The sequence below is a fragment of the Gorilla gorilla genome, chromosome 4, assembly GCF_029281585.2.
Source record: "Gorilla gorilla gorilla isolate KB3781 chromosome 4, NHGRI_mGorGor1-v2.1_pri, whole genome shotgun sequence".
Lineage (NCBI taxonomy): Eukaryota > Metazoa > Chordata > Mammalia > Primates > Hominidae > Gorilla > Gorilla gorilla.
The window spans coordinates 131,229,910-131,256,549 of NC_073228.2; the positions used below are offsets into that span (position 1 = coordinate 131,229,910).

Below are 26,640 nucleotides of genomic sequence, written 5' to 3' on the forward strand. Positions count from 1 at the left end.
TACAAACTTTTAAATACATAGTATATTATTAATTTAAAAAAGAGAAATACTGATTTCTTATTTTTCCATTTCTTTTCAGCTACTCAGTGACTGTACAAGAGTCATACCCACATCCCTTTGATCAAATTTACTACACCAGCTGCACTGACATTCTAAACTGGTTTAAATGCACGCGGCACAGGTAATAGAAGCTCAGACATGTTTATGAGTTTGGCTAACTGGGAATAGATTCTAATACAGAGATATTAATGACAGCAGAAAGTGCATCCATTCATTCAGTGAATAGGTATTGAGGGCTTGCTCCTGTCTTATCTTTGTGCCAAATCACAGGGGATGTAGAAAAGCAGAAAGGTAGCCCATGCCCTAAAGGAGCTTACAGCCTAACTGCAGAGAAAGTGTCTGCTGTTTACCATCATTTGTTAACAAGAATTCATCTAGCCTCTGTGTTGCACATAACTGGGGGAGACACTGTTACCTACGGACAGCAGCAGATGTCAAGCAACTCATATCTTAGCATATGTTTCCAGTTGAACATCTGACTCAATTTAGGCTAACTTGAATTTGACCCTTAAGTAAAACAAGATGTATTTTTTTTCTATAAATGTGAACACAGAAACAAAACTAAAATATAATTAAATATTAATGTTAATATAGAAGGGAACTCTGATGCCCTAATTTTATTAGTAGTATACTAACATTTGTAGTGTATGAGTTATGCCTTGAGTGCAGCATCTGCTGATTGTACTGCACTAAATGATGTTATGCTCAATGTCATTTCTTCACACAAGCTGGCCTTGGCCACTCTCTGTAAATTAGCATTTCCCGCCTGTCACATTCTATTCCCTGACTCAGGCTTTATTTTTCTTCACAGCATGTAATCATTACCTGCCATTATATGATCTAATCATTTGTTTAATGCATGTCCTTACTTTAACAAATTCAGCCAGATCTGTCTTCCCAAGTAAAATGTAAGTTCCTTGAGAGCAAGGGATTTGTATTGTTTTGCTCACTGCTCTTTCCCCAGTGTCTAGAACAGTGCCCAGGATATAGTAAATGCTCAATAAACACATGCTATGTAAGTGAATCAGTGAATAAATGGCACTTTAGTTCAATGGAGAGGTCTTTTGTCTGTTAGCCTTCTATATTATAATGGGATGAGACTGCCCTAAGGTTTTTAAGGGAATTCTCTGAATTCTTCCTTTAAAACATACGTAAGTGAATGATGCTTTGATGGGTATCATATATGAATTAATCAATACTTTTCAACATATCTTAAGATAAGTGAAAGAGGGAAATCATGAAACTACTGACCCCTTAAAATAAAGCATAGATTGGCTTCAATAGGGAATCTTAATATCTTCTTAGCAAATTGATGAGTTAGTATTATATTGGTCTTGACATGTATTCCATATTTCTTCATAACTAGTTTGAAATACTTTGCTTTTCAGACTTTTATTATGTTTAATAGCTAATTTTTCCTTCTCTATAGAGTCAGCTATCGGACAGCCTATCGACATGGGGAGAAGACTATGTATAGGCGCAAGTCTCAGTGTTGTCCTGGATTTTATGAAAGCGGGGAAATGTGTGTCCGTAAGTAAGACTTTCACCCCTTTGAGATTCGCTAGTTTTTCCCAGTACTGGTTTGCTTCCGTTAATAGCAGCTGAGACAGAGGCCTGGGGAGATGGGTGTCTTGGAACATTCCTTTTTCCTCTGGTTGCTACTTTTCCTTGGCTTGTGTAATGAAGGAAACATTAACTCTGTCCTCCTGTCTTATCCAAAGTCTCCAAATGAATGTTGCTTAAGGTGAAAACAGCTGTTACAGAAAGATGATTCAAGGCCGGATGTGGTGATGTAAATTATAATTCTTCAATAAATGTCTCATTGGAAATTGGTCAGGACTCATTGGACCTGGGTCCCAGAAGAGAACAGAGACCTAACTTTCCTGCAGCTGACCTGAGTCAACTTCCGAGAGGCCAGCATATTCTTTTCTGGTGCACAGAATGATGAGGCTTATTAAATGTAGAGGAGTTTTCACATTAAAAAATGACAATAAGTCTGCATCACAAAATAGAACTTCTTTTCATTGTCATTTTCCCTCTTCTCTACCCTCCCCACTTCACCAATTCATTCTGAGATGTCTTGAGAGAAGTTTGGTATCTTATGACACACTTCAGAGAATCCTAGAATATGAGATGCATGTGAGATGCAGTTTGCAATTGAGATTTCTTTCTTTGTGTATAGGTCACTTAGAAGAGAGATCATTAAAGACTATTTTATTTGAGTATTATGGCTCAACACACAGCTAGAGGGACAGCTCTGCTTTCTGAGTTGAGATGCTGATGTTGAGTAGCATAGAGAGAAGGTTCTGCTGTAATTTGGAGGCACCAGGAATGACTGGATAGATCTCAGCTTAAGAATCTGGAAAGCCCAGTGATATCACTGGATCTACCATCACTTGGCTGGGTGGCCTCAGATAAACCATTTATATGTCTTGGAGGTTCCTTTGCTGTCTCAGAGATAGGGCTTGGAATAGTACATATCTCGTCTTTCTTCCAACCCCTGGATTCTTCTATTCTGTATGCAGACAGGGGCAGCTCCTTAGCTTGGATTCAGAATCAGGGCTATATTTAATAATACATGTTCATAGAAAGAAAAATTAGAATATGTAACTAAGCAAAAAGAAGAAAATAAAAATACGTTGTGAATATTTTTCCTGGTCAGTAATTATACTTCTGTAACATATTGCAAATGTCAGTATATTGTTGCATTATAAATATTTGTTTAATCAATCTCAGCTGTTGAATGGTCACACAATTTCCAAATTTTACCTATAGTAAACTACTCTAAAGGACATCATTGTGGTTAAATAATTGTTCATATCCTTCATTAAGTAAAGATAAATTCCTAGCAGTAGAATTGCTGGATTAGAAGTGTACATATTTTAAGACTTTCGGTGTTTTTCTAATTTAAATACCCACCAGCAGTAAATGAGAATGGCTTTTTCTTATACCCTGAGCCAATCTTCCTTTCACTAATTTTTTCTTAATTTGCATGTCTTTGATTAATAATGATGCTGAATAAGAAAAATTACATGTTTATAATCAAACATCTTAGAGAATAATCATGAACAGATCTCAGTGGCCCAGGCTGATGGGAAATTTTCAAAAGAAAGCAGTGTGGAGTACACACAGGGGTGGGGATTGGGGAGGCCTGGCCACTCAGGCTGGCCATTTCCCAGAGGCCTTCGGTGACATTATCTTGATGCCTTTACCTGGGTTCAACCTTACAAGCACAACCATCAACATACCAAGAGAGTACTTCTGTCTCCCAGCACACATTTCTATTAACCCAGGGGTCATAGAATTTGTATATGAAGCCAGGATGCTATTTTCCTAACTCATACAAAACTTGGAAAGGTGCTTGTGCCTGTCTTCTGGCCATACCTTCTCTCCCTGAAGGCCTGGCATGTGGGATGCTAGATTTCACTGGCAAGCTGGTGGGGGAGTGTAGATCCAAGCAAGCTCAGTTAGAGAGACAGCTTCAATGTTTCCTGGCATCAGCCGCATAATTCAACACCTCTGTTTTTTAACTCAGTAGTGCAGCCCTTCTTAGAAAGTTAGGCAATTCCACTAGCACTATCATGCCTGAAATTACATGGGTAAAAATACATTTTCTCTCCTGCTAGACAGCTTGCAAAGCATCCCCCAAACTGCTTGAATGGACACCTCTAGCATTTGCCTCAAAAATTCTCCTTTTTTCTAGGCCTCTTGCTGACCAACTGCCCCTGAGACTGCAACATTTTTTCCTTTAGATATGCTAATATATTTCATCAGCTTACTCTCTAGTCTCACTGGCCTGGAAGCTGTTGGTCTCTGGTCTCTAAAATATTTTGTGTCTCTCCACTCTGATGTCTTGATTTCATTGCTTCCCCACATCCCCACCCCACCCAACAATTGTTACGCTTCTTTGTTCTTGGAGGTGACTCCCAGTGACTTTTCTGTACTCTTCACAGCTGGCACAAGTGAGGCAAGCTTGTAGATAGAGAAGGAACAAAAAATACATGATTCTTGTTTGTGTTTTCATAGTCTCTTTTTTTCTACCAAGTTTTGCTGCCAGACAGATAACATGGTCACCTTTCTTAACTGTTTCCAGTCACCAAGATAAATTAAACACAGGAATCAGTCATCATTTTAAATTAATTCTTGGTAGTTTACCTAGAAGGAAAACCAGGATGATTTAATGCAAATACCTGTATTTGAAACAAGTTTCTTTTATGTACTCAAGTAGCACCTTCAGGAGAGCAGGTCCTGTCTTCCCCTCCCTCCCCACCTCTGTTTCATCCTGCCCCACCCGCTCCTCCATGATAGATCCCACTGTAGATGGTCATTCTGGAGGCTTGACATGGAACTGCCAGCTGCCTCACCCTCTTTCCACAGCTTTCTGAGGTTTCCTGTGGGGACCTGACCAGCTGTCTTCGTTATCAAGTGTTAGTGACATGTCCTTTTGGTTCTTATCTTCCCCTCACCCACTCCTCCCACTTTCAGAAATCAGAACACTTCACAAATATTAAAAGTAGCTCTTCATTAGAAAATTGTCAGGGATATGTTTGGTGAAGAATGATCTTCTCAGGGCCAAGCATGGTGGCTCATGCCTGTAATCCCAGCACTTTGGGAGGCTAAGGTGGGAGGATCCGTTCAGCCCAGGCATTCGAGACCAGCATGGGCAACATAGGGAGACCCCGTCTCTTAAAAAAAAAAAGTCATCTTCTCTAGGCTCCAGAGACTTTACTGAAGAGTGGGCTGCCAGTTCAGAGTCAGCTATGATTGAGGAAGGGGAGCTGAGTGGCCTCCAGGAGCCAGGCTCACCTTGTGAAGGAGTCTATGGAATAGTGCCAGTCTCAGAACCATAAGGACAGCTTGTAGATGTCACCAGGATGGTGGTAGGACCATGCAGCTTAGTTTAACTTGTTTTGGGAGAAAAGCAGGTTTCTATTCTACTTATCCATATAAAGGAAGTCATTGTTCCTTTATCGTAGTCATTTCCTCTTTCATAGGAAAAGTCAGACTCAACACAGTGGATTCAATTCAATTGAATAAAACATGCATTGATTGACCTACAATGTAAAAACCAGTGAGCTAGACCCTAAAGATTATGTATGTATATATGAGCCAGACATACTTTCTGCCATCAAAGAGTTTTGCAGTCTAAGTATCTTTTTTAATGCATTTCAGACAACAACAAAGTCATGGTTAAATTTATTGTGTGCTTACTACGTACCAGGTATATACATTATCTTATAAAATTTCTAAAACATTATGAGGCAGATATAATCATACCCATGTTAAAGATGAGGAAAATGTGGCTTTGAGAAATTAAATAATTTTTTATTCTGATCAATCAGTGGTGAGTGGAGGAGGAGGATGCAGATATTTATGCTGAACAGAGAATGAGATACTTTACCTAAATAAAATAAATGAAATTGGCAGAGTAGCTTATGAACCAAGGATTATCCAACTGCTGTCCATGTCACATGTTGTCAAGAAATTCTCAGCTGCATCTCATTACATGACTTCAAATATTTAAAAAAAACATACGTATTAAATAATTTTGCCTTGAAAAAAAAAGTTGAGAAAATTCTCTGTTCTCTATGTTCAATTCCATCTCTCTTTTTAAGGTGACTAAAATCAGGAAAAATCTCTTTTCTTTTGAAATTGGATTTTTAAAAGGTTCTTGAAAACAAAGAACTTTAGAGAAATTAAGTAAATAGATCTCACACATGCGGTGATTCTGTCTACATCGACCAGAGGACTGATCGCTGACCTTACAGGTATCGTTGGTGGATATTCAGGATTGTTGTTACTGCTGCAGTTTCTAAACTTTTGGGAAATTTAGCAAGGCAGCCTAGTCAGGTGCTCCTGCCTTCTCTGTACTGTCAAGGTTCCAGGGAAAAGGACAGTAGCTCAGAAAGATCCTGAAGATTTTGAGTTTCATATTAATACATTGAGGGCCAGAGCGTCCTGGAGTTAGTCTTTCATGTAGATTCACATGGAAACTGTCCCAGGACGAGGCTCTCATTTCATGTTTGTGTGCAATAGAAGCAGCAGGTGGTCACTGAATGGCTCTTCATTCTGTCAGCTGTGGAGATTCTTGGAGAAAAAACTCTAGTTTTCTTGTGTATAGAGCATGATGAAGAGACTGGCTCTGCTTCTGACTGGAATGAGCACACAGAACTTTTGGGGAGGCTGGTAAAATGCAGATTCTGATTCCACGGGTTCAGAGTGGGGCCCAAAGGTATGCATTTCTACTGAACCCTCAGGCTGTGTGGAACTCCTGGTCCACAGAGCAGACTTTGACTAACAAGGCTGTCTGTCTGAAAGACCAATGCATGTCATCAGGCAGGAAAGACCAGAGCAGAGAGTGTGGGCAACAGTGTGGTTAGAAGCCTTTTCTTAGAATGTGGTTAGAAAAAAAGAAAGGATTGGAAATTTTTTAATTAAAATATTACTAGGATAGGAAGAAATCTGTGATTCCTTGTGGTGGTTTTACTCTGTTTATAAATTTAATTAGACTCTAAATTTGTTCATCCTTCAAGATTAATATTCTTGCCGGATCTGTGGTAAGAATTTAGACATGTTTCATTATTTTTGATTTGGAGATTTTTCTTTTATTTCCATTGTTTTTTAAGGAACAGGTAGTGTTTGGTTATATGAATAAGTTCTTTATTGGCGAATTCTGAGATTTTGGTGCACCCATCAACCGAGTAAAGTACACTGTACCCAACGTCTAGTCTTTTATCCTTCACCCACCTCCCACGCTTTCCCTTAAGTCCCCAAAGCCTATCGTATCATTCGTATGCCTTTGCATCCTCATGGCTTAGCTCCTACTTAATAAGACAGAATATACAATGTTTGATTTCCATTCCTGAGTGACTTCACTTAGAATAACGGCTCCCAATTCCATCCAGGTGCTGCAAATGTCATTATTTAATTCCTTTTTATGGATGAGTAGCATTCCATGGTGTGTATGTATGTATGTATGTATGTATGTATGTATTTGTCACATTTTCTTTACTTGTTGATTGATGGGCATTTCGGCTTGTTCCTTAATTTTGCAATTGCGAATTGTGTTGCTATAAACATGCATGTGCAAGTATCTTTTTCGTATAATGACTTCTTTTCCTCTGCTAGATACCCAATAGTGGGATTGCTGAATCAAATGGTAGATCTACTTTTAGTTCTTTAAGGAATCTCCACACCGTTTTCCATAGTGGTTGTACTAGTTTATGTTCCCACCAACAGTGTAGAAGTGTTCCTTTTTCGCCACATCCACACTGACATCTATTATTTTTGAATTTTTTAATTATGGCCATTCTTGCAGGAGTCAGGTGGTATCATATTATGGTTTTGATTTGCATTTCCCTGATCATTAGTGCTGTTGAGCATTTTTTCATATGTTTGTTGGCCATTTATATATCTTCTTATGAGAATTGTCTATTTATGTCCTTAGCCCACTTTTTGATGGGATTGTTTGTTTGTTTGTTTTTTCTTGCTGATTTGTTTGAGCTCCTCGTAGATTCTGAATAGTAGTCCTTTGTCAGATGTATAGATTGTGAAGATTTTCTCCCACTCTGTGGGTTGTCTGTTTACTGTGGTGATTATTTCTTTTGCTGTTCAGAAGCTTTTTAGTTTAATTAAGTCCCATATATTTATCTTTGTTTTTGTTGCATTTGCTTTTGCATTCTTGGTCATAATAATTTGGAGAATTTTAAGTACAGGTTGAGTATCCAAAATGCTTGTGACCAGAAGTGTTTCAGATTTTGGATTTTTTTGAGTTTAGGAATATTTTCACATCCATAATGAGATATTCTGGTGATGGAACTCAAATCTAAGCATGAAATTAATTTATATTTTATATATATCTTATACATATAGCTTAAAGGTATTTTTATACAACATTTTAAATAATTTTGTGTATGGAACAAGATTTTGACTGTTTTGACTATGACAGGAGCTCAGGAATGAAATTTTCCACTTGTGGCTTCATGTCAGTACTCAAAATATTTTCAGATTTTGGAGCATTTTGGCTTTTGGGTTTTTGCATTAGGGATGCTCCACCTGCATTAATAAAGAAATCCTCAGAGAAATGAAATTGAGAAATGTCCAGAGGAATGAAATAGTTGTAATGCATGTGTGTGTGTACATATACATGTGTGTACTTGTATATATGTGTTTGTGTTGTGTGTATACATATATATTGTATGTTTTTTAATGTCACATAACTGCCTCTTATAAAATTGCTATTGATTTAAATCTCAGTTCTTGTACCTAAATAAATATTGATCCAAACACATTCCAATATATTTTCATTAACACATATCAGTTTTTATAATAAATATTTATGTATTCGAGAGACTTCTGTGGTTCTTCATGGGATGGCTTAGAGTTAACCAACACTTTTTTGTTATACACATTAATCCTAATGCATATATAGGAACTATAGTTATGTTAGGGAGATAGAGAAGCAAGAAGTATGATTAGTTTAAATGTTTATGGTTGAGAAATCACTGGATACTATTCTCTGCTTTCAACATATAACCATCATTTGACTGTAAATTCAAATATGGACATCCTAAGTGGAGTGCACATGACCAATGTATAGTTTTCCAAGGAAAACTGTTATATTTATTATCTCTCCCTTTTGGCCTCCAATAAAAAAAAAGTTCAGTTCAGATTGTTAACATAGAATGGAGAAAACACATGAATTAAACCTAGGTTCAAATCCCAAAGCTACCCTGCATGTATAATGTCCCTGGGCCACAACATCCTTGATTTCTGTGAACCTCACTTCTTAATCTGTAAGATGGGTTCTCATGCCTATTAATCATGTAGGGTTGCTGTTAGGATCTAGTAAGATATATTAAAGTGTTTTGAAAAATGCAAAAGACTTGCATGTACAGTATTAACTAACTGAAAGTGGTGGTTCTGGACTTGATTTTAGTAGTATTTGTGATGTTTGGATTTCAATTAGAAGATAAGAATTCTTCTGCTGTAGCTCTAAAGTTGAGTAAATATTAAGCCATAAGATTTTCATGAAGTTTAAAGTAATTCTCATGGCAATTCTTTATCACGAATATCAAACTGACTTGCTAAACTATGCACCATGATCCATTTGCCTATATCCATGTGCTTATGACTACTGTGATTAGAGATAATAAATATGATCAAATCTTCCTTTCTAGTCATATAAAATGTATTGTCTTTTGCTTTTCTCTCAGCAGAAGAGTGTCCCTGAAATGAAAAAGCCTGCCTTCTTTTTCTGATTCTAGCTTTGTAACACATGTAGCTATTTTAAAATGGAAATGCAATCAAATTTAAATGTGGAATTATTTTTATATCAAAAATACTTTTTTGATTTTTTTATCTCAAACTACAAAGGCAATGAATTTTTCATACAATAAGCCAGATCACCCAAATATGCTAACTACTGTTTAGTATTTGTTAAACGTGAAGTTTGTGTGCTTCTATATGTGTAGGTGGGTGCATATGTGCACACACGTATATGCAATATGAAAAAGCCTATTCAGAGCTTTACTTTGTTTTTAATAATTAGTATTTGATTTACTATAGTTATAAATCCAAAAACATAGTTGCTTCTTAAGCAAAATTCAGCTGACAGATGTTTCATTCATTGGTCTAACAAATTTAACAAACACATTAAGAAGCCTTTGACTAATGTTTTATAAACTTAAACACCTTCAAATTTTTAAAATGGAATTTGTACATTTAATAGATTTGATTTTCATTTTAAATAATTCAGCTTCCAGGCTGACAAACCTTCCCATATACTTAAATAATTTTTGTAAATCTAATAAGCCCAACTTACAAATAAGGTGAAATCTTATGAACTCTAAAATGTTAAAATATAGGCTGGATGCGGTGGCTCACGCCTGTAATTCCAGCGCTTTGAAAGGTGACAAGAGCGAGAATCCATCTAAAAAAAAAAATGTGTATTAGTAAGATTAAACTTGAAAATAACATTTTAAAATCAATTATTCCAGTACACATTTAAAGAATAAAATTAGTAAGCTGACCTTTTATTCTACGGACCACATTCTCTTAAATATTATAAATGTCCTCTTAAAACTAAAAATATGAACGCTGTAGATTTTGATTCTCTCTCACATTTTTGTGCTTAAGTGAAAATCTTCACAAGGTTGAAAGATAGTTACCTTCTAAGCATCACCTCATAATTTTTGGTTTAATTTTTAATATAAGTTTGGTAGTCTCTTCAATTCATTGAATTTCTTGATATTTATTTTTATATGGTAAAAACACATGACATTCAATTTACCATTTTAACTATTTTTAAGTGTACCATTCAGCAGTATTAAATATAGTCACATTTTTGTGCAACATATCTTTAGAACATTTTTGTCTTGCAAAACAGAAACTCTAGACTCATTAAACACTAACCACCCCTACCCACCTCCAGCCCTTGGCAACCACCTTTCTACTTTATGTTTTTATGATTTTGACTATTTTAAGTCCTTCATATAAGTGGAATCAGACAGTATTTGTCCTTTCATGACTGGCTTATTTCACTTACCGTAACCATAATGTCCTTGAGGTCCAGCCATATCGTAGCAGCATGGGACAGGACTTCCTTTTTTTGTTTTTTGTGTTTTTTAGGCTACACAGTATTTTTTCTGAAGATTTTAAATATCAGAGAACATGGTCCTTGACTACTACCTTGATGGATTATACTGAACCTACCACCTGTTCTAGATGGCGTACCCAGTATTCATTCAATGTAAGACATATTATTTCCTAGTACTAGTTTCAAATTAGATTAGAACTCTCAATCCAGTTGGCTACTCTGATTGATTAAATTTTTGTGCATATCTTTGGTCATTGAGATATGTAAATATTTTTGGCCTAAGTACCATGATAACTGACAGAATTATGTATTCTTTTAATATAATTCTTATATGAAAATCTTATAAGATGTGTGGTCCTTTATTTCTTGTAAATGTTAAAATGATATCCCATTGCATTTTCCAAATTTCACGGCTATGTTTGGAAGTGAAATCACAACCTCTAAGGTCATCTTGTTCACTCTCTTCCACTTTGCCTTTGGGCTCATCTCACATATAGTCTGAAGTTACACCAGTGACACTGGTGTAGCTCTTTCTCCAGGGTATTAATTTCATCTGCAATATCAGCAATCTCTAGACACTTCCCATTTCTTTGTCCCCACCTTTCAGCCTGCCCAAGGCTCCAGATAGGTCTCTAATTTAGAATTTTGATCTTGTTCCTAAGATAAAAATATGTATAACTCAAGTTGTCTTGAATATTGTGTGTCCCAAGCTTGTCTGTTAATGTCTGTTCCCTCCCAATTGCTGTGCCTGTCTTGCTTCACTTTCTCCTTCTTTTCTCCCTGCCCCTTCCTGCCCTCCATTCCTTTTTTCTTCCTTCCTTGGTTCTCTTCCTCCTTTTGTCTCTCCTCCATTTTTTCCCCTTCTTCTCTCCTTCCTTTCTAAGCAGCAGGCACACCGAAGACTGAAGGATGAGTAAATCACTGTTGATGTTCTTCAGGGCTCAGTCTGTACTAAACAGAAGGAATGAAATACAGACTGTGGAAGGAAGGAAGGGAAAGACCCCTGGGCCCTTCCCTTCTCAACTGTGCTACACTGTTTATCAGAAGTAAAACACCTAGGCCACTTCAAAAAAGACATAAATTTGTTGTATATATATATATATTTTCATTGATTTTTAAAAAAATTTTGAAGTTGTAGTTTTTGTGGATACATAGTAGGTGTATATATTTATGGAGTGTATGGGATATTTTGACACAGGCATACAATATGTAATAATCACATCAGGGTAAATGGGGTATTTATCACCTCAAGCATTTATTATTTGTGTTGAAAACAATTCAATTATACTCATGGGGGCAGAGAGTAGAATGATGGTTACCAGAGGATGGGAAGGATAGTGGGGGTGGGGTAGGGGGAAAATGGGGATGGTTAATGGGTAGAAAAAATAGAATGAATAAGATCTAATGTTTGATAGCACAACAGGGTGATTATAGTCAGTAATAATTTAATTGTACTTTAAAAAATAACTAAAAGAGTAAAATTGGATTTTTTGTTGTATATATTTTTTAATTACCTAAAATTATTTTTCATAGTGAAGCTATTTTTTTATCTGTGTAAAAAACTGGAAAACAGATGAGCAAAAAGAGAAAATAAATCATTCATAGTCCTGCCATTTTTGTTTGTATCTTTCCAGATATATTTCCATTTCTTTAAATTCAATATAAATTTGTAGGTTATGCCATGCATATTTTTTGTAAGCTGCTTTGTTCATTTGTATTATATTGTAGACATATTTTCTTGTCTATCAATTACATCTAAATAATAATCTTATAATTACATTTTACTATATTAATATATACTAACGTTAGGCACACATAGTTTTGCGGCTACAGGGAGCATCATTTTATTTATCCCTTTGCATGTGTGAGTGATTCATACAATAAATTATTTTAAGTGGAATTTCTGGAATGAGAGGTATGCATACTGTATCATTTAGAATTAGATTTGGCTATGTAGTGCCTAGAAGTAGGCAAGCCAGCAGGGGACTCAAGCAGTTTTTACCTTTCTGCTCCACCATCTCTTTGTCACATGCTCTCGCCAAGCTACAAGGGCATCTTTATTCTGCCACTCCTGTAACTTCACACTACATGTGGAATGAGCCCAAAGGCAAGGTGGAAGAGAGTGAACAAGATGACCTTAGAGGTCGTGATTTCACTTCCAAACATAGCCATGAGACTTGCAAAGTGCAATGGGACATCATTTTAACATTTACAAAGGTATGGTCTTCATTTCCATGTACCATTATTGACCTCCACACATCAACAGACGGAATAGGTGGGAGAAAGAGGCAAATGGCAATGCCAACTGTTTCCTAAGGAAGGTTCCTAGAAGTGATCATGTTCCTTTTATATCCCACTGGTCACTTGGTCTCACCAAGCTGCAAATGCATCTTTAGTCTGTGTGGTCAGAGGCCCAGTAAAAATATATATAAATATATATATTTCTCTGGGAAGGGTAAAATGGATATTGGGAGACAGGAATAATCTTAGCCACATTTTAATGCATTTTGAGACACATTGCCAAATTGCTGTCCAGACAGGTTGTAACAACTTACATGAGCACCAGTAATGTATGAGGGTACCCACTTCCTTACATTTCTGCTGACCTAGGTATTATTATTGCTTTCAACCTTTTGGGTGAAAAATGGTACCTAGCTTTATTTTGCATTTCCTAATCGTTAATAATGCTGTTCACTTTAAAAACTTATGTTTATTGCTGGGCATGGTGGCTCACTCCTGTAATCCTAGCATTTTGGGAGGCCGAGGCAGGCAGATCACCTGAGGTCAGGAGTTCAAGACTAGCCTGGCCAACATGGTGAAACCTCATCTTTACTAAAATACAAAAATTAGCTGGGCCTGGTGATGCACACCTGTAATCCCAGTTACTTGGGAGGCTGACACAGGAGAATCACTTGAACCCAGGAGGTGGAGGTTGCAGTGAGCCGGAGCCGAGATGGCGACATTGCACTTCAGCCTGGGCGACAGAGTGAGACTCTGTCTCAAAAAGAAAGACAAAAAAAAAAGCGTTTATTTACCATTTGTATTTTGGCTTTAGGGCCAGGACCAGGGTGGGAGATACAGTGAGACTGCCTTGTTCTTCAGAGAGCCATAAGAACAATGAATAGAAGCAACAGGGGACAGTGGCAAATGAAAGAGAAACAGGTTGATTTGGGGGCTGATAAAGAAGACAGTTTGAGGGAGAGACTTTACTAACATATGCCCCAGAGAGCTCAGTTCCCATGGATGTGCCCAGCAGCAGCAGCAGGAGGCCCAGGCCCTTCCTAGCTCTTGCCCTCATCGACATCACGGATGCTCGTTCTCTCCTCACCCCATAGTTCCATTAGACCTCCTTTCCCAAGACCTCAACTGTTTGCAGTTTGCAGGGATGATCTGGAGCCAGGGAAATTTCTTGTCTTCTCCTACTACCTACCTCTCCCATGAGCACTGTGGATAGAGGAATGATCTCTGATTTCTGGCAGTGAGGTAAGTTCTTGGCAGTCCAAACTGATATGTGAATGGCTTGACCTATGGAAAGGAGAGAGACTCGTGATCCCCACAGTACTGTGGTTCATTCAGACACATGCTGGAATAAATGAACAACTATTGAGGTTGCCCTAGGGACCTAACCATTATTTACAACATTATAACTCCAAGAAAATTTACACAACTGGTTTCCAAACACATCTTTGAAACCCGACCTCTTAGCATGTTGGGGACTGCTTATAGATTTAGTGACATGGGACTTGGAAAAGCTCACAGGAAAAGCAGCAGAAGAGCAGAGTGGGAAGTTGGCAGCTACCCTCTGTGGGAAGGATTGGTTAATCCAGAGAGAAGGCTGGCCATACATTCTCAGTCGGATGTTCTTGGCTTCATCTCCACTGATGGCAGAGAAAGCGAATCATTGTAAGCAGCGCCGCTTGCAGCAGAATCGTGAATGGACAAAGGAGATGGCCAGGGGTCCTTTCTCCAGTCCAGCTCCCATTCTCTTTGCCCCACATGCCTTGTCTTCTCCCGCTGGATACTGCTGTAAAGGAAGGGACTATTCTGATGATTATTTTCTTTGGGGTAGACTTAAGTCTGCTAACTCTGTTTTTGTTAGATGGAGAAAGTCAAATGGTAACTCAAAGTTCAAGTTCTAATGGGGGCATCCAGGCAAGTGTGGCTTGTAAGAAGGACAGAGGGAAGAGGTTTGGGGACTGGGTAACCCACTTTATTGCCTGGCAGGCCAGCTCTGATGGTGAGAGATCAGTTCCCATGGATGTGTCCTGCCTGTCGTTGGCACTGGTTAAGAGAACTTTGGAACCGTAAATAAGAAGCCTTAACTCCCACACACTGAACTGTATATGATTTCCTGTTCTTAACAGAAAGGAGTGTGACAATTGATTACCAGAGCAGTGAATGAATATTCACAGCTGATTTTTAACTTGGCCAACTTTATGTAAAACTGAACCGGCTGTGGGCAGATAAGGAGCTGGAACTGTGGTTGCTGTCTATATGAAAAATAGTTCTGTAGATGAACTTTACTCTTGTTTGAATGTCATGCTTCAGAAAACAGTGGGTTTTAAGCCCAAATTTTGAGGCGAGGGCTTAAAAACACCTGCAGTTCACTAACCCAGGACTCTTTTCCTTCCAGGAGGCAGATATGCTACACAGGTGGCACTTTGGGAGTCACAATAACTGTTTGCCATATAATACGTTTTTCTTTATTTCTTCTTTTTTAAATTGGAATATTATGTTATTTTAGACTGGAATTAACAAAAAGCTTTCTTTTGGGAAAGGAGTGCTATCTCTTGGAAGTGGCTGCCTGGAACATTGTGTTTAGAAGGATTCTGAGGCTGTGTCTGGGCTAAGAGAGAAAGAGCAGAGTGACTCACTAGTGATTTCTGCCATGGGATTGGAGTGGCAGTGGGTGGCCCGAGTGCACCTCATTTGCCATCCCTGTATTTGACTGCATAGTATCCTGTGGCATTCTGGAATCATGGAGATAGCAACTGAGGCTCCTGAATCACACAACTGGCCAAAGGCTCCTGTTATACCTACCTCTGTCATTTAAGTGAGAAGTTATATTTACTGTTCTTGCTATTGTCCCCAGAAAAAAATTACCTTCCTTTGTGAGCTGGAATTTTTGACATGCTTAACTCGGGATCATATTGTCAACAGTTTTGTGTTGGGGATGGGAAAGGATTTTCAATGGCTATGTTTTGCCTCAGTGTCAGCCACAGAGGGGTCTGATTAGGAGAGGGATTGGCAGGCTTGAGCAAATTGGGCACGGCTTCTGGGAAGAGCTGAACTGAAGATAGTTTCTTTCCCTACCTTACAATTATGTGAGGACACATTTAATTATTTATCCTGGCTTTGTATCATTTTGGTCTTTTCCTGCTGAAAAGTTTAGGGCCCAGATTCTTCAGGCTGAGAGGAGCTGCAGTGCAGGGAAGATGCCTTGTTTTGGGGTGAGGAGTTAGCCTTCGGCAGAGGTCTGTTTAGGGGAGAGCTAGGCTCCTTGGGTGGATTTGGGGAAGCAAAAGGAGAGCTTCAGGAAAGGAGGAGTACCTCTTACTGGAGTTTGAGGCAGACAGAGCCTTCTGTTTTGGATTTGTTTGATTCTCTCAGGCTTGTTTAATGATAAAATTGTGATCTTGTCAAATATTAAAAAAAAACAAACCATAGGCTTTTGATCCATTTAAGCAGATCCTTTCGAGTAGAGATAAAAGTGAGACAATCCTGTTAAGCTAGTCAAAGAGAGCCTGACTGACAACAATCAGATGGTATGTTCCCAAATATACCTAACCATGATGCCCTCCCTGCCATCGGCAGTGGATTTTTTTCCTGTTTCCATAGGGACCCTGTACTCTGTTGCTATGGTGTCCGACGTGGTTCAGAGGAACCTACCAGTAAACACAGGGGAAGGCCTTTTGTCCACATACCGTGCCAGCAGAAATTCCAATTTTCCCACACATCTATTGGAACCTAAACTTCTGCTTTCCAGTTTGGGTTGTTGGTCTCTGCTAGCAGGGAAGATAGGATATCTAATAAATAATAAGAAACCTTTGTTGCTTTACTGATTGACAATGCTTACTCAGTGTTTAGGATTTTATAAATAGAAACTAAGAATTTAATTTTTTAAAAGCCCACTATAAATTCAAGATAGCTTCAATCTAAACAGAAGGAGATCATGTCTGCTGCCTATTTTTTTTTTTTTTTTTCTTGAGAAAGCCTGACTTTAGAGTCCCATGGAGACAGGGTCAAAAGGAAATAATGAAAAAATCCTTGCCTTATCTCTAGAAAATTAGTTCCTGAAATTGCAGTCTTTGCAGGACAGGTAGGATTTTTACAGGCCTAATAATTTATGCAATCCCCTTGCAGGGATAGAAAATGGCTAAAATAAAAGCCAAGAACTGAGAAGCAATTTTTATTGTACTATGGTTCAAATCTTTTCAGGGCAAAGTAGTTTAAAAATAATGGAAAAAACACAGTTTGATCTAAGTGACCAACCACAAAACATTGACATGACCAGGTGGTGACAGAACTTGCATGTTTTTAGTCTGGGATAGCGCCTGCCAGCGCTTTTACAGATAATCCAGTGGTAAACCTAGTGCATCCATCTGGGCCACACACAAGAGATGCTAAAGGAGGGAGAGATTGATGCGCTGGTAGAATCAATGCTGCACTGACATTCTTCTTTCCTTTGGTTGTAGTAATATCCCAAGGTCCAGACCTATATTGCTTATTGATAACCAATTCTAAAAAGGGCTGGAAAAAAATCAGAGAGCTCCAAGAGAGTTAAGACAGAGAAACTCAGACTTCTTGATTCAAGTGACAGAAGGCAGCATTAGCTCAAGGTGGGCCTCCCTGACTGGCTGGCCACATTGGAAGGGCAAAAGTGGTTATGGCAAGTTTAAAGATATGGCTGTCAAAGTAATGTAGATTTAAGCTAAAAAACAATAGCTAAGTTAATTTATTGTACTTAGCATGAAATTGAGGGACATAAAAGGAAATATGCCACCATGAATGAAACATACATGTTGATCCAGGGAGGAGAATAGGTTTCCAGAAACTTGGATCCTAGGCATTATCTGTAGTTGAATCCCTCTAGTGTGAGATATGGAATACTCATCCTGCAGAATTCACTGTTGCATTATCCAGTTAGTTTGGGAAATGCAGTATGTTGGATCCCATTTCTTGAAGATTTGCTTCAGCCTATTAAAGACTCTGGGAATGCCTGCAGTAAAGGCGTGTCTCAAACTTTTTTGACCATGGAATTCCTTACTCCCTATACCCTCTTCCCTTTTCTTTCCCCAAGAACATAATGGAAGAAATAGTTCTCTGGATCTACTTACTTGGAAAACACTGCTTTGAGGGATTTTGTTTTCTATAAACATACACTGGGTAATTTTAAATATTTATAATTTATTTGAGACTCTTTGGACCTGTAATTTCTTCTAAGGACAATTATATTATCTGTTCTAACAACTCAAGAAAGGGAAAGCTTTAGTTGAAGCTGGAAGGCAATAATAGATACTTCCTTACCTTTGCTATGGCATGGAGGAGATGCGTATTTTACTGCCTCATTGATGGGGACAACTTCTTCTGGACCTCTCCCCCAAATTTTGAACTATTATCAACAGAGGTATTTTATGACAAACAGTTGTTCACCAAAAGTAGAGCTGTCAATAAATATGCATATAAAGTGGCTCCTGATGTGAAATTCAAAATAACTATATGATCGGTTAATAGGGTAGAGAGAAAGAAAAGAATCAAAATAGCTATATAAATGATAGATCGGGCAGCTGATACAGGGTCAAAAAAGTGAAATGAAGACAAAAGGGAGACTGAGGTGGGAGGATCACTTCAGCCTGGGAGGTAGAGGTTACAGTGAGCTGAGATTGTGCCACTGCACTCCAGGATAGGTGACAGAGCAAGACCCTGCCTCAAAATAAATAAATAAATAAATAAATAAATAAATAAATAAATAAAATTTAAAAACAGGAGAAAGAAAAAAAAAATGTGACCCATCTAAGAACTTAAAATCCCTTTATTCTGTGTTCTTTTAGGACACTTAGCAGGGGCTGGATGATCTGATGCATAATTGTAGGGGTTTCAGGGCCCATACAATTTTATATTTTAAACAATTTTAACTTAAAACTTGAGACTTTCATCTTCCATGGAAAAATCAGGCTATTGGTAACACTGGCTTGATATTCCTATGTGGCAACAGACAAGAAACTGAAGGGAAGCATCCCACTTTGGATGAGCAAGTGCTCCCTGAATTTCCCCAGGTCTAACCTGATTTGTAATAGTTCTTTAATTTATCCATGTGGCCTCTGAAGGCATTTGAGTTTGTGTTCCCTGGTTTTGGGGCATTCTCATAGCAAAGGTTCTGCTGCCAGCTTTCTCTTGAAACTGTAACACTTCTCCGTTTGAAGAAATTCTAACTGCTTGATTTATACATTTGAATTAAGACTTTCATACCGAAATGCAAAGGTTCCTGACAAGGGAAATAATCTCAGCTGTTGTTATTAGTCATTGACTCCATTTATTCTCAAGCTGGTGTAGACAGGGAAAGAGAGTGGAAAGAACATGAGAGCACCAGAGTTCTAGAGGAAATGTCCAGGGACCACCACTAAGGAGGGAGAAGGGGCAAAAGAAACTGAGTGGGAAAAGTCGTACTCTAATTATGACTTCCACTGCCCTATTAACTTTCTCTAGGGCTGGCCTTTATTATTCATATGTGATTCAGATGTATTGGATAACCGGAAGCAAAATGACAGCAAGATGAAATAGGGCAGACTAGGGGAAATGCCATGTGGTGGAAAACATGCTGTGGGAAACAATATTTGTAAAAGAATTTCATGGCTCCATAGAGAGTGGTCAGGGCAAGAGAAATGCCATTCTAAAAACAGAAGAGCCTGGGATGGCCCTTCCTGTGCATAGAAGCGTCATGCTTTCCTCATAGACACAGACATGGCAGGACCAGCTGGTAAATAATTTGTCCCAAATGAAGGTACCTTCCTTCTGATTTCTTCCCTAAACAATATGCTGACGATTTTGAAATCCTTCTCAAATTGAATCAATTTGCAGTTGTATCATCAGACTGTTGTAGGTTCAGTTGTTAGGAATTTGTGCTCAGGAAAACTAGAGTTTATTCCAATGCTGGTTAACATTTTGATGTTATAGTCCATTAAGCTCATGTTACTTACGTTACTTAAATCTGACTCAACCTATAGAGACACACTGTGAGAGTTGTGGCCAGAATAGATAATGCCTATGTAAGTGTGGAATTAAGCTAAAAACTCTTTCTGTTTTCAAATAAATGAATAGGATTATGTGCTCCACAGATGGTATTTCAATCCCTTGTGTGGGATCCATTACAACATACTATTTCAACACAAGCTGGTTTTTTTTTTTTCTGTATAAGTCAATTACTTTGTAGAGGAAAAGCTTAGTAGAACATCGCATTGTCATTTTTTTTAGTATTAGCAGTTCCCCAAATAAATATTTATTGGGAGGGTCTAAAGCCAATACCTTCATAGGCATTTAAAGAGCTCTACCCTCCAGTGATGACAGACTCTTAGTTAAATTGAATAGTATGTACATAGAGGATTTGAGTGTTAGCTCAGATTTTTTTTTTCTCTATGGAGAGAGGGCTCTTTGACTCTCTCTAAAAGTTCTCCTCATACTCTAGGGTTTTTTTTCGTTGTTGTTTAAACAGCTTTATGGAGGTAAAATTGACATACAATAAGCTGCACATTTTAAAAGGTACAATTTGATAAATATTGACATATGTACACAACCCTTAAACCCTCACCTCAATCATGATAGTGAACCTATACATCACATACGAATGTTTCCTCATACCCTTTTGTAATTTCTCCTATCCACCCCTCCCTGCTCAGGCAACCATTGATCAGCTTTCTGTCACTCTAGATTACTTGGTATTTTCTAGAGCTTTATATAAGTGGACTCATAGAGTATGCTCGCTTTCATATCTGATTTCTTTCACTCATCATAATCATTTTGAGATTTATGACATTGCCCTATGCACTGTTAGCTCATTCCTTTTTATTGCTGAGTAGGATTCTATTGTATAGCTATACCACAATTTATACTTTCATGTACTTAGTACATTTGGATTTTTTCCAGTTTTTGACAATTACACATAAAACTTCTCTGAAAACTTATATACACATCTTTGTATGGGCATACATATGCTTTCATTTCTCTTGGGTAATACCTGGAGTTGAATGGCTGAACCACTTGGTAGTTGACACAGAAGTGTTCAGAGATACTTTATTTGAAATAGCCAAAATCTGGAAATGTTTGGTATTGCTTTGAATCTATACAACTATTGGAGGAGAATCGATATCTTATTAATAGAGTCATCTGACTCACAAACAAGTGCTGTCTCACTATTTAAGATAATGTGTATATTGTGCTGTTGTTGGGTAGAGTGTTCTATAAATGTCAAATAGATCAAATTGATTGACAGTTTTTTTCAATTCTTCTTTACTTTCTCTCAACAATGTTGTTTGTTTTTAGTGTACAGGTCCTTCACATCTTTGGCTTGATTTGTCCTTAAGTATTTCATATTTTTTGATGTTATTGTAAATGGCTATTCAGTTTCTGATTGTTGCTAATATATAGAAATATAATTGAGGTTTTGCATAGTGACTTTTATCTGTAATTTTGTTAAGTGCTCTTTTTTTAGTAGTTTTTTTGTAAATTCCATTAGATTTTCTAAATACATATGTTTACATAGTCTGTAAATTAAGGCAGTTTTACTTCTTCCTTCCTAATCTATATAAGCTTTATTTCTTTTCCTTGCCTTATTACACTTGCTAGAACCCCCAGTATCATGCTGAATAGAAATTGTAAGAGCAAGAATCCTTGTTCTGTTGTTAATCTTAGAGGAAAGCATTTCATTCTTTTACCATTGACTATGTTAGTAGTAGGTTTTACATATTTTCCCTTTATCAGGTTGAGGAAATGCCTTTCTGTTTCTAGTTTGCAGAAATTTTTTGTTAGGAATAAATATATTTTTCTAAATGCTTGCTAAATGCAGGCATCTTTTGAAATAACCATATATGTGATTATTGTATCATTCAGGTCTACTTAGGTTATATATATATATATATGAAGGAACTATATATATAGGTTTTATATATATATATGAAGGAACATATATATGTGTGTGTATATATGTGTGTGTATATATATGTATGTTGGAACAAACCTCACATGGTCATAAAGTTTAATCCTTTTACATATTGTTGGATTTAATTCACTAAAATTTTGTTTAGAATCTTTGCACCTATGTGAGTGATACTTGTTTGTAGTTTGTTTCTTTCTTACTGCAAATGTCTCTGGTTTTAGTGTTAAGGTAATTTTGGCCTCACAGTTGGGAAGCTGGGAAATAGTCTCTGGCCTTCAATTTTCTGGAATAAGTTTTTTTTAGAATTGGTATTATTTCTTCTTTTAATGCTTGGTGTAATTCATCATTGAAACCATCTGGAATTGGAGGTTTTTTAAAATGGGAAAGCTTTTAACTATAATTTAATTGCTTTAAAATATATAGGTCCATTCAGGTTATTTATTTCTACTTGAATAAGCTTTAGCAGTTTCTTCATTTCATCTAGGTTATCAAATTTATTGGCATAAAGTTTTTATTAACATTTACCTTTAAAAAAATCTATAGATTTTATGGTGATATCACTTCTCTCATTTCTAATACCGGTAATTTGTGTCTTCTCTCTTTTTTTCCTGATAAGTATGGTTAGAAGTTGATCCATTTTGCTGATCTTCTCAAAGAACTAGGTTTTACTTTTGTTGATTTTCTCTTTTGCTTTTCTGTTTTTTATTTTATTGATTTCAGCTTTGATTTTTATTATTTCTTTTACTCCCCCTTTCATTGGGGTTTAATTTGATCTTTATTTTCTAGTTTCTTAAGGTGGAAGCTGAGATAATTTCAGAGTTTTCTTCTTTTATAATGTAGGCATTTGGTGCTATAAAATTTCCTCTATGTGTTGCTTTAAGAGCATTTGACAATTTTGACATGTTGTGATTTTGTTTTCATTTACTTTAAAATACTTTCTGATTAATATATCTTTTGATTTCTTAATTGACTTTGAGTTATTTAGAAGTATGTTATTCAGTTCCAAATATTTAGAAGGATTTTCCAGATATCTTGCTGTTACTGATTTCTAACTAAATTTCCTTATGGTTAGAAAACTGCTTTGTATGTGTTGAATCTTTTAAAATTGATTGAGATTTGTTTTATTTCATAGAATATGATATAACTTGATTATTGTTCTGTATGTTCTTGAAAAGCAAATATATTCTGCTGTTATTGGGTGGAGCGTACTATAAATATTAATTACATCAAGTTGGTTTTTAGTTTCAAATCTACTATGTCTTTTCTTATTTTCTTTTTAATTGTTCTATCAATTATTAAGACTAGTTATTCAAATCTCCTGCTTTAATTGTATCTATTTCTCATTGCAGTTTTTGAAACTGTTATTAGATGCATAAATGTTTAGGATTATTATTTCATTATAATGAATTGAACATGTTCTCATTATAAAGTGACCTTCATTATCTCTAATAATAGTCTTTGTTCTGGAATCTTCATTTGATATTAATATAGCTACTCCAGCTTTCTTTTGATTAGCGTTATTATGGTTTTTTTTTTTTACATACCTTTACTTTAAAAAAATTTTTTTTTTTTTTGAGACGGAGTCTTGCTCTGTCACCCAGACTGGAGTTCAGTGGCGCGATCTCGGCTCACTGCAAGCTCCGCCTCCCGGGTTCACGCCATTCTCCTGCCTCCCGAGTAGCTGGGACTACAGGCACCTGCCACCAGGCCCGGTTAATTTTTTTGTATTTTTAGTAGAGATGAGGTTTCACCGTGTTTGCCAGGATGGTCTTGATCTCCTGACCTCGTGATCCGCCCGCCTCAGCCTCCCAAAGGGCTGGGATTACAGGCATGACCCACCGCACCCGGCCAAATATTTGCGTTTTTATCAAGTGTGTTTCTTGTACTTATAAGCAGCATATTGTTAGGTCTTACATTTTAATTTTTTTATTTAATTCTTTTATATATATATATTTATTATTATTATTATTATTTTAGTATTTATTGATCATTCTTGGGTGTTTCTCGGAGAAGGGGATTTGGCAGGGTCATAGGACAATAGTGGAGGGAAGGTCAGCAGATAAACATGTGAACAAGGGTCTCTGGTTTTCCTAGGCAGAGGACCCTGCGGCCTTCCGCAGTGTTTGTGTCCCTGGGTACTTGAGATTAGGGAGTGGTGATGACTCTTAACGAGCATGCTGCCTTCAAGCATCTGTTTAACAAAGCACATCTTGCACCGCCCTTAATCCTTTTAACCCTGAGTGGACACAGCACATGTTTCAGAGAGCACGGGGTTGGGGGTAAGGTTATAGATTAACAGCATCCCAACACAGAATTTTTCTTAGTGCAGAACAAAATGGAGTCTCCTATGTCTACTTCTTTCTACACAGACACCGCAACAATCTGATTTCTCTTTCTTTTCCCCACATTTCCCCCCTTTCTATTCGACAAAACCGCGATCGTCATCATGGCCCATTCTCAATGAGCTGTTGGGCACACCTCCCAGATGGGGTGGCGGCTGGGCAGAGGGGCTCCTCACTTCCCAGACGGGGCGGCCGGGCAGAGGCGCGCCCCACCTCCCTCCCGGATGGGGCGGCTGGCCGGGCAGGGGCTGCCCCCCACCTCCTGGACGGGGCGGCTGCTGGGCAGAGGGGTTCCTTACTTCCCAGATGGGGTGGCTGCCGGGCGGAGGGGCTCCTCACTTCTCAGACGGGGCGGCCGGGCAGAGACGCTCCTCACCTCCCAGACGGGGTGGTGGTCTGGCAGAGACACTCCTCAGTTCCCAGACGGAGTCGCGGCCGGGCAGAGGCGCTCCCCACATCTCAGACGATGGGCGGCCGGGCAGAGACGTTCCTCACTTCCCAGACGGGATGGCGGCCGGGAAGAGGCGCTCCTCACTTCCCAGACTGGGCGGCCGGGCAAAGGGGCTCCTCACATCCCAGACGATGGGCGGCCAGGCAGAGACGCTCCTCACTTCCCAGACGGGGTGGCGGCCGGTCAGAGGCTGCAATCTCGGCCCTTTGGGAGGCCAAGGCAGGCGGCTGGGAGGTGGAGGTTGTAGCGAGCCGAGATCACACCATTGCACTCCAGCCTGGGCAACATTGAGCACTGAGTGAGTGAGACTCCGTCTGCAATCCTGGCACCTCGGGAGGCCGAGGCGGGCAGATCACTCGTGGTCAGGAGCTGGAGACCAGCCTGGCCAACACGGCGAAACCCGTTCTCCACCAAAAAATACAAAAACCAGTCAGGCGTGGCGGCGCACGCCTACAATCCCAGGCACTCGGCAGGCTGAGGCAGGAGAATCAGGCGGGGAGGTTGCAGTGAGCCGAGATGGCGGCAGTACAGTCCAGCCTCAGCTTGGCATCAGAGGGAGACCGTGGAGAGAGAGGGAGAGGGAAACCATGGAGAGAGAGGGAGAGGGAGACCGTGGACAGAGAGGGAGAGGGAGGGGGAGGGAGACGGGTAGGGGGAGGGGGAGGGGGAGGGATCTTACATTTTTAATCCAATCTGTTAATCTCTGTCTTTTAATTTAGATATTAGACCATTTATGGTTAATATGATTATTGATGTATTTAGATTTGATTTCTGCTTGTCCTATCTGTTTTTTGTTCTCATTTTTCTCTTTTATACTTTCATTTTAAGTTGAATATCTTTTATAATTCTATTTTATGTTCTTCATTGGCTTACTAGCTATAACTGTTAGTTGTATTGTTTTTGTGGTTGTTTTGGGGTTTATAGTATCCACATTTAACTCTTCTCACATTGTAATTTGAGGCAAAATGATGCTTCAGGGAGAGAATGAGGTATATATCTAATGTCCAGATTTCTAATTCCCCTCATATCTTTTGGTCATCCCACTTACACTAGGTTGTGACACCTTTACTTAAAATGTATGGCAGAAGTTCTGAGTTCTCGTATCTCCTCCTTATATAGATGGGTCTTCCATTTTTCTGCTAGTATAGATTTTTATTTAATTTAGTAACTGACTCACCTGAAAGATAGTTCAAAAGAGCAGTGTATTAGTTACAAATCATGTTTTGCTACAACAAATAGATATTTGAAAAATAGAAACATATACATAATAAGGATCCTTATGTCATGATAAGTCTGGAAGTGGGTGGTTTGTGGCACTTATTTATCCATGCAAAGAATTCAGAGTGAAGGGTTCCATGATTCTCTTGGTCCTTCCCTCAGAGTTGCCTGGTGCTTTTTGCAGATCCAGCCATGTCTACACACCAGGCAGCAGGAAGGAGAAAGAGAAGGGGAGTTGCACTTACCACCTGAATCTGTCTCTTGAAAGTGTTTTCCACACGGGCATTTCAATCTAGAAAGAGGGCCAATAAATGTAGTTTATTGCTGACATCACTGCTGGCCCTGGTACAAGTAAGATTCTGTTAATAAGGGTTGAAGGAAGAATAGACATTGGGTATACAATTGGCAATGTCTTCCAAAGATACTGCCAGTAATAGCTCTTTGTACTTGCCCTTAAATGACATGAAAGCCCTATAAGGAATGGAGAGAAAAGACTTATAGATACAAAGTTTTTGTATTATTATTATTACATTTACTAAGTGCAAACATCTAGGTTCCTAGCATTCTCAAGCTCTTTCCACCACTGATCAGCCATTTATGGACATCACACATGTGGACCACTGGTGGCTGTGGGGTAAGAGCCATTGACCCCAAGTAAAACGTTATGCAACTTCAGGGATGGGATGCAAGGAAAAAAGTGTGTGAAGCAGCTGTTTTTGGGCACTCCTCCCTGCAACATTATTTCAAAGATATCCACTTTTTCAGCTCAGATGTTTTATCTTTCATGAGATCCCCTTGATCTCATCCCAGTTGGAATTAACTG

At 38.3% G+C, this 26,640-nt stretch overlaps 1 protein-coding gene across 3 annotated transcripts in view; it reads left to right on the forward strand.

Annotated features, from left to right (window-relative positions):
- The window catches only part of MEGF10 (multiple EGF like domains 10), a 233,414-nt gene that overhangs the window by 110,362 nt on the left and 96,412 nt on the right, over nucleotides 1-26,640 (forward strand). For all 3 annotated transcript variants that reach the window (XM_063706742.1, XM_063706741.1, XM_063706743.1), the window contains 2 exons: nucleotides 80-181; nucleotides 1,490-1,590. In XM_063706742.1, coding sequence (XP_063562812.1) covers nucleotides 80-181; nucleotides 1,490-1,590 — 203 coding nt within the window. The remainder of the gene's footprint in view (nucleotides 1-79; nucleotides 182-1,489; nucleotides 1,591-26,640) is intronic.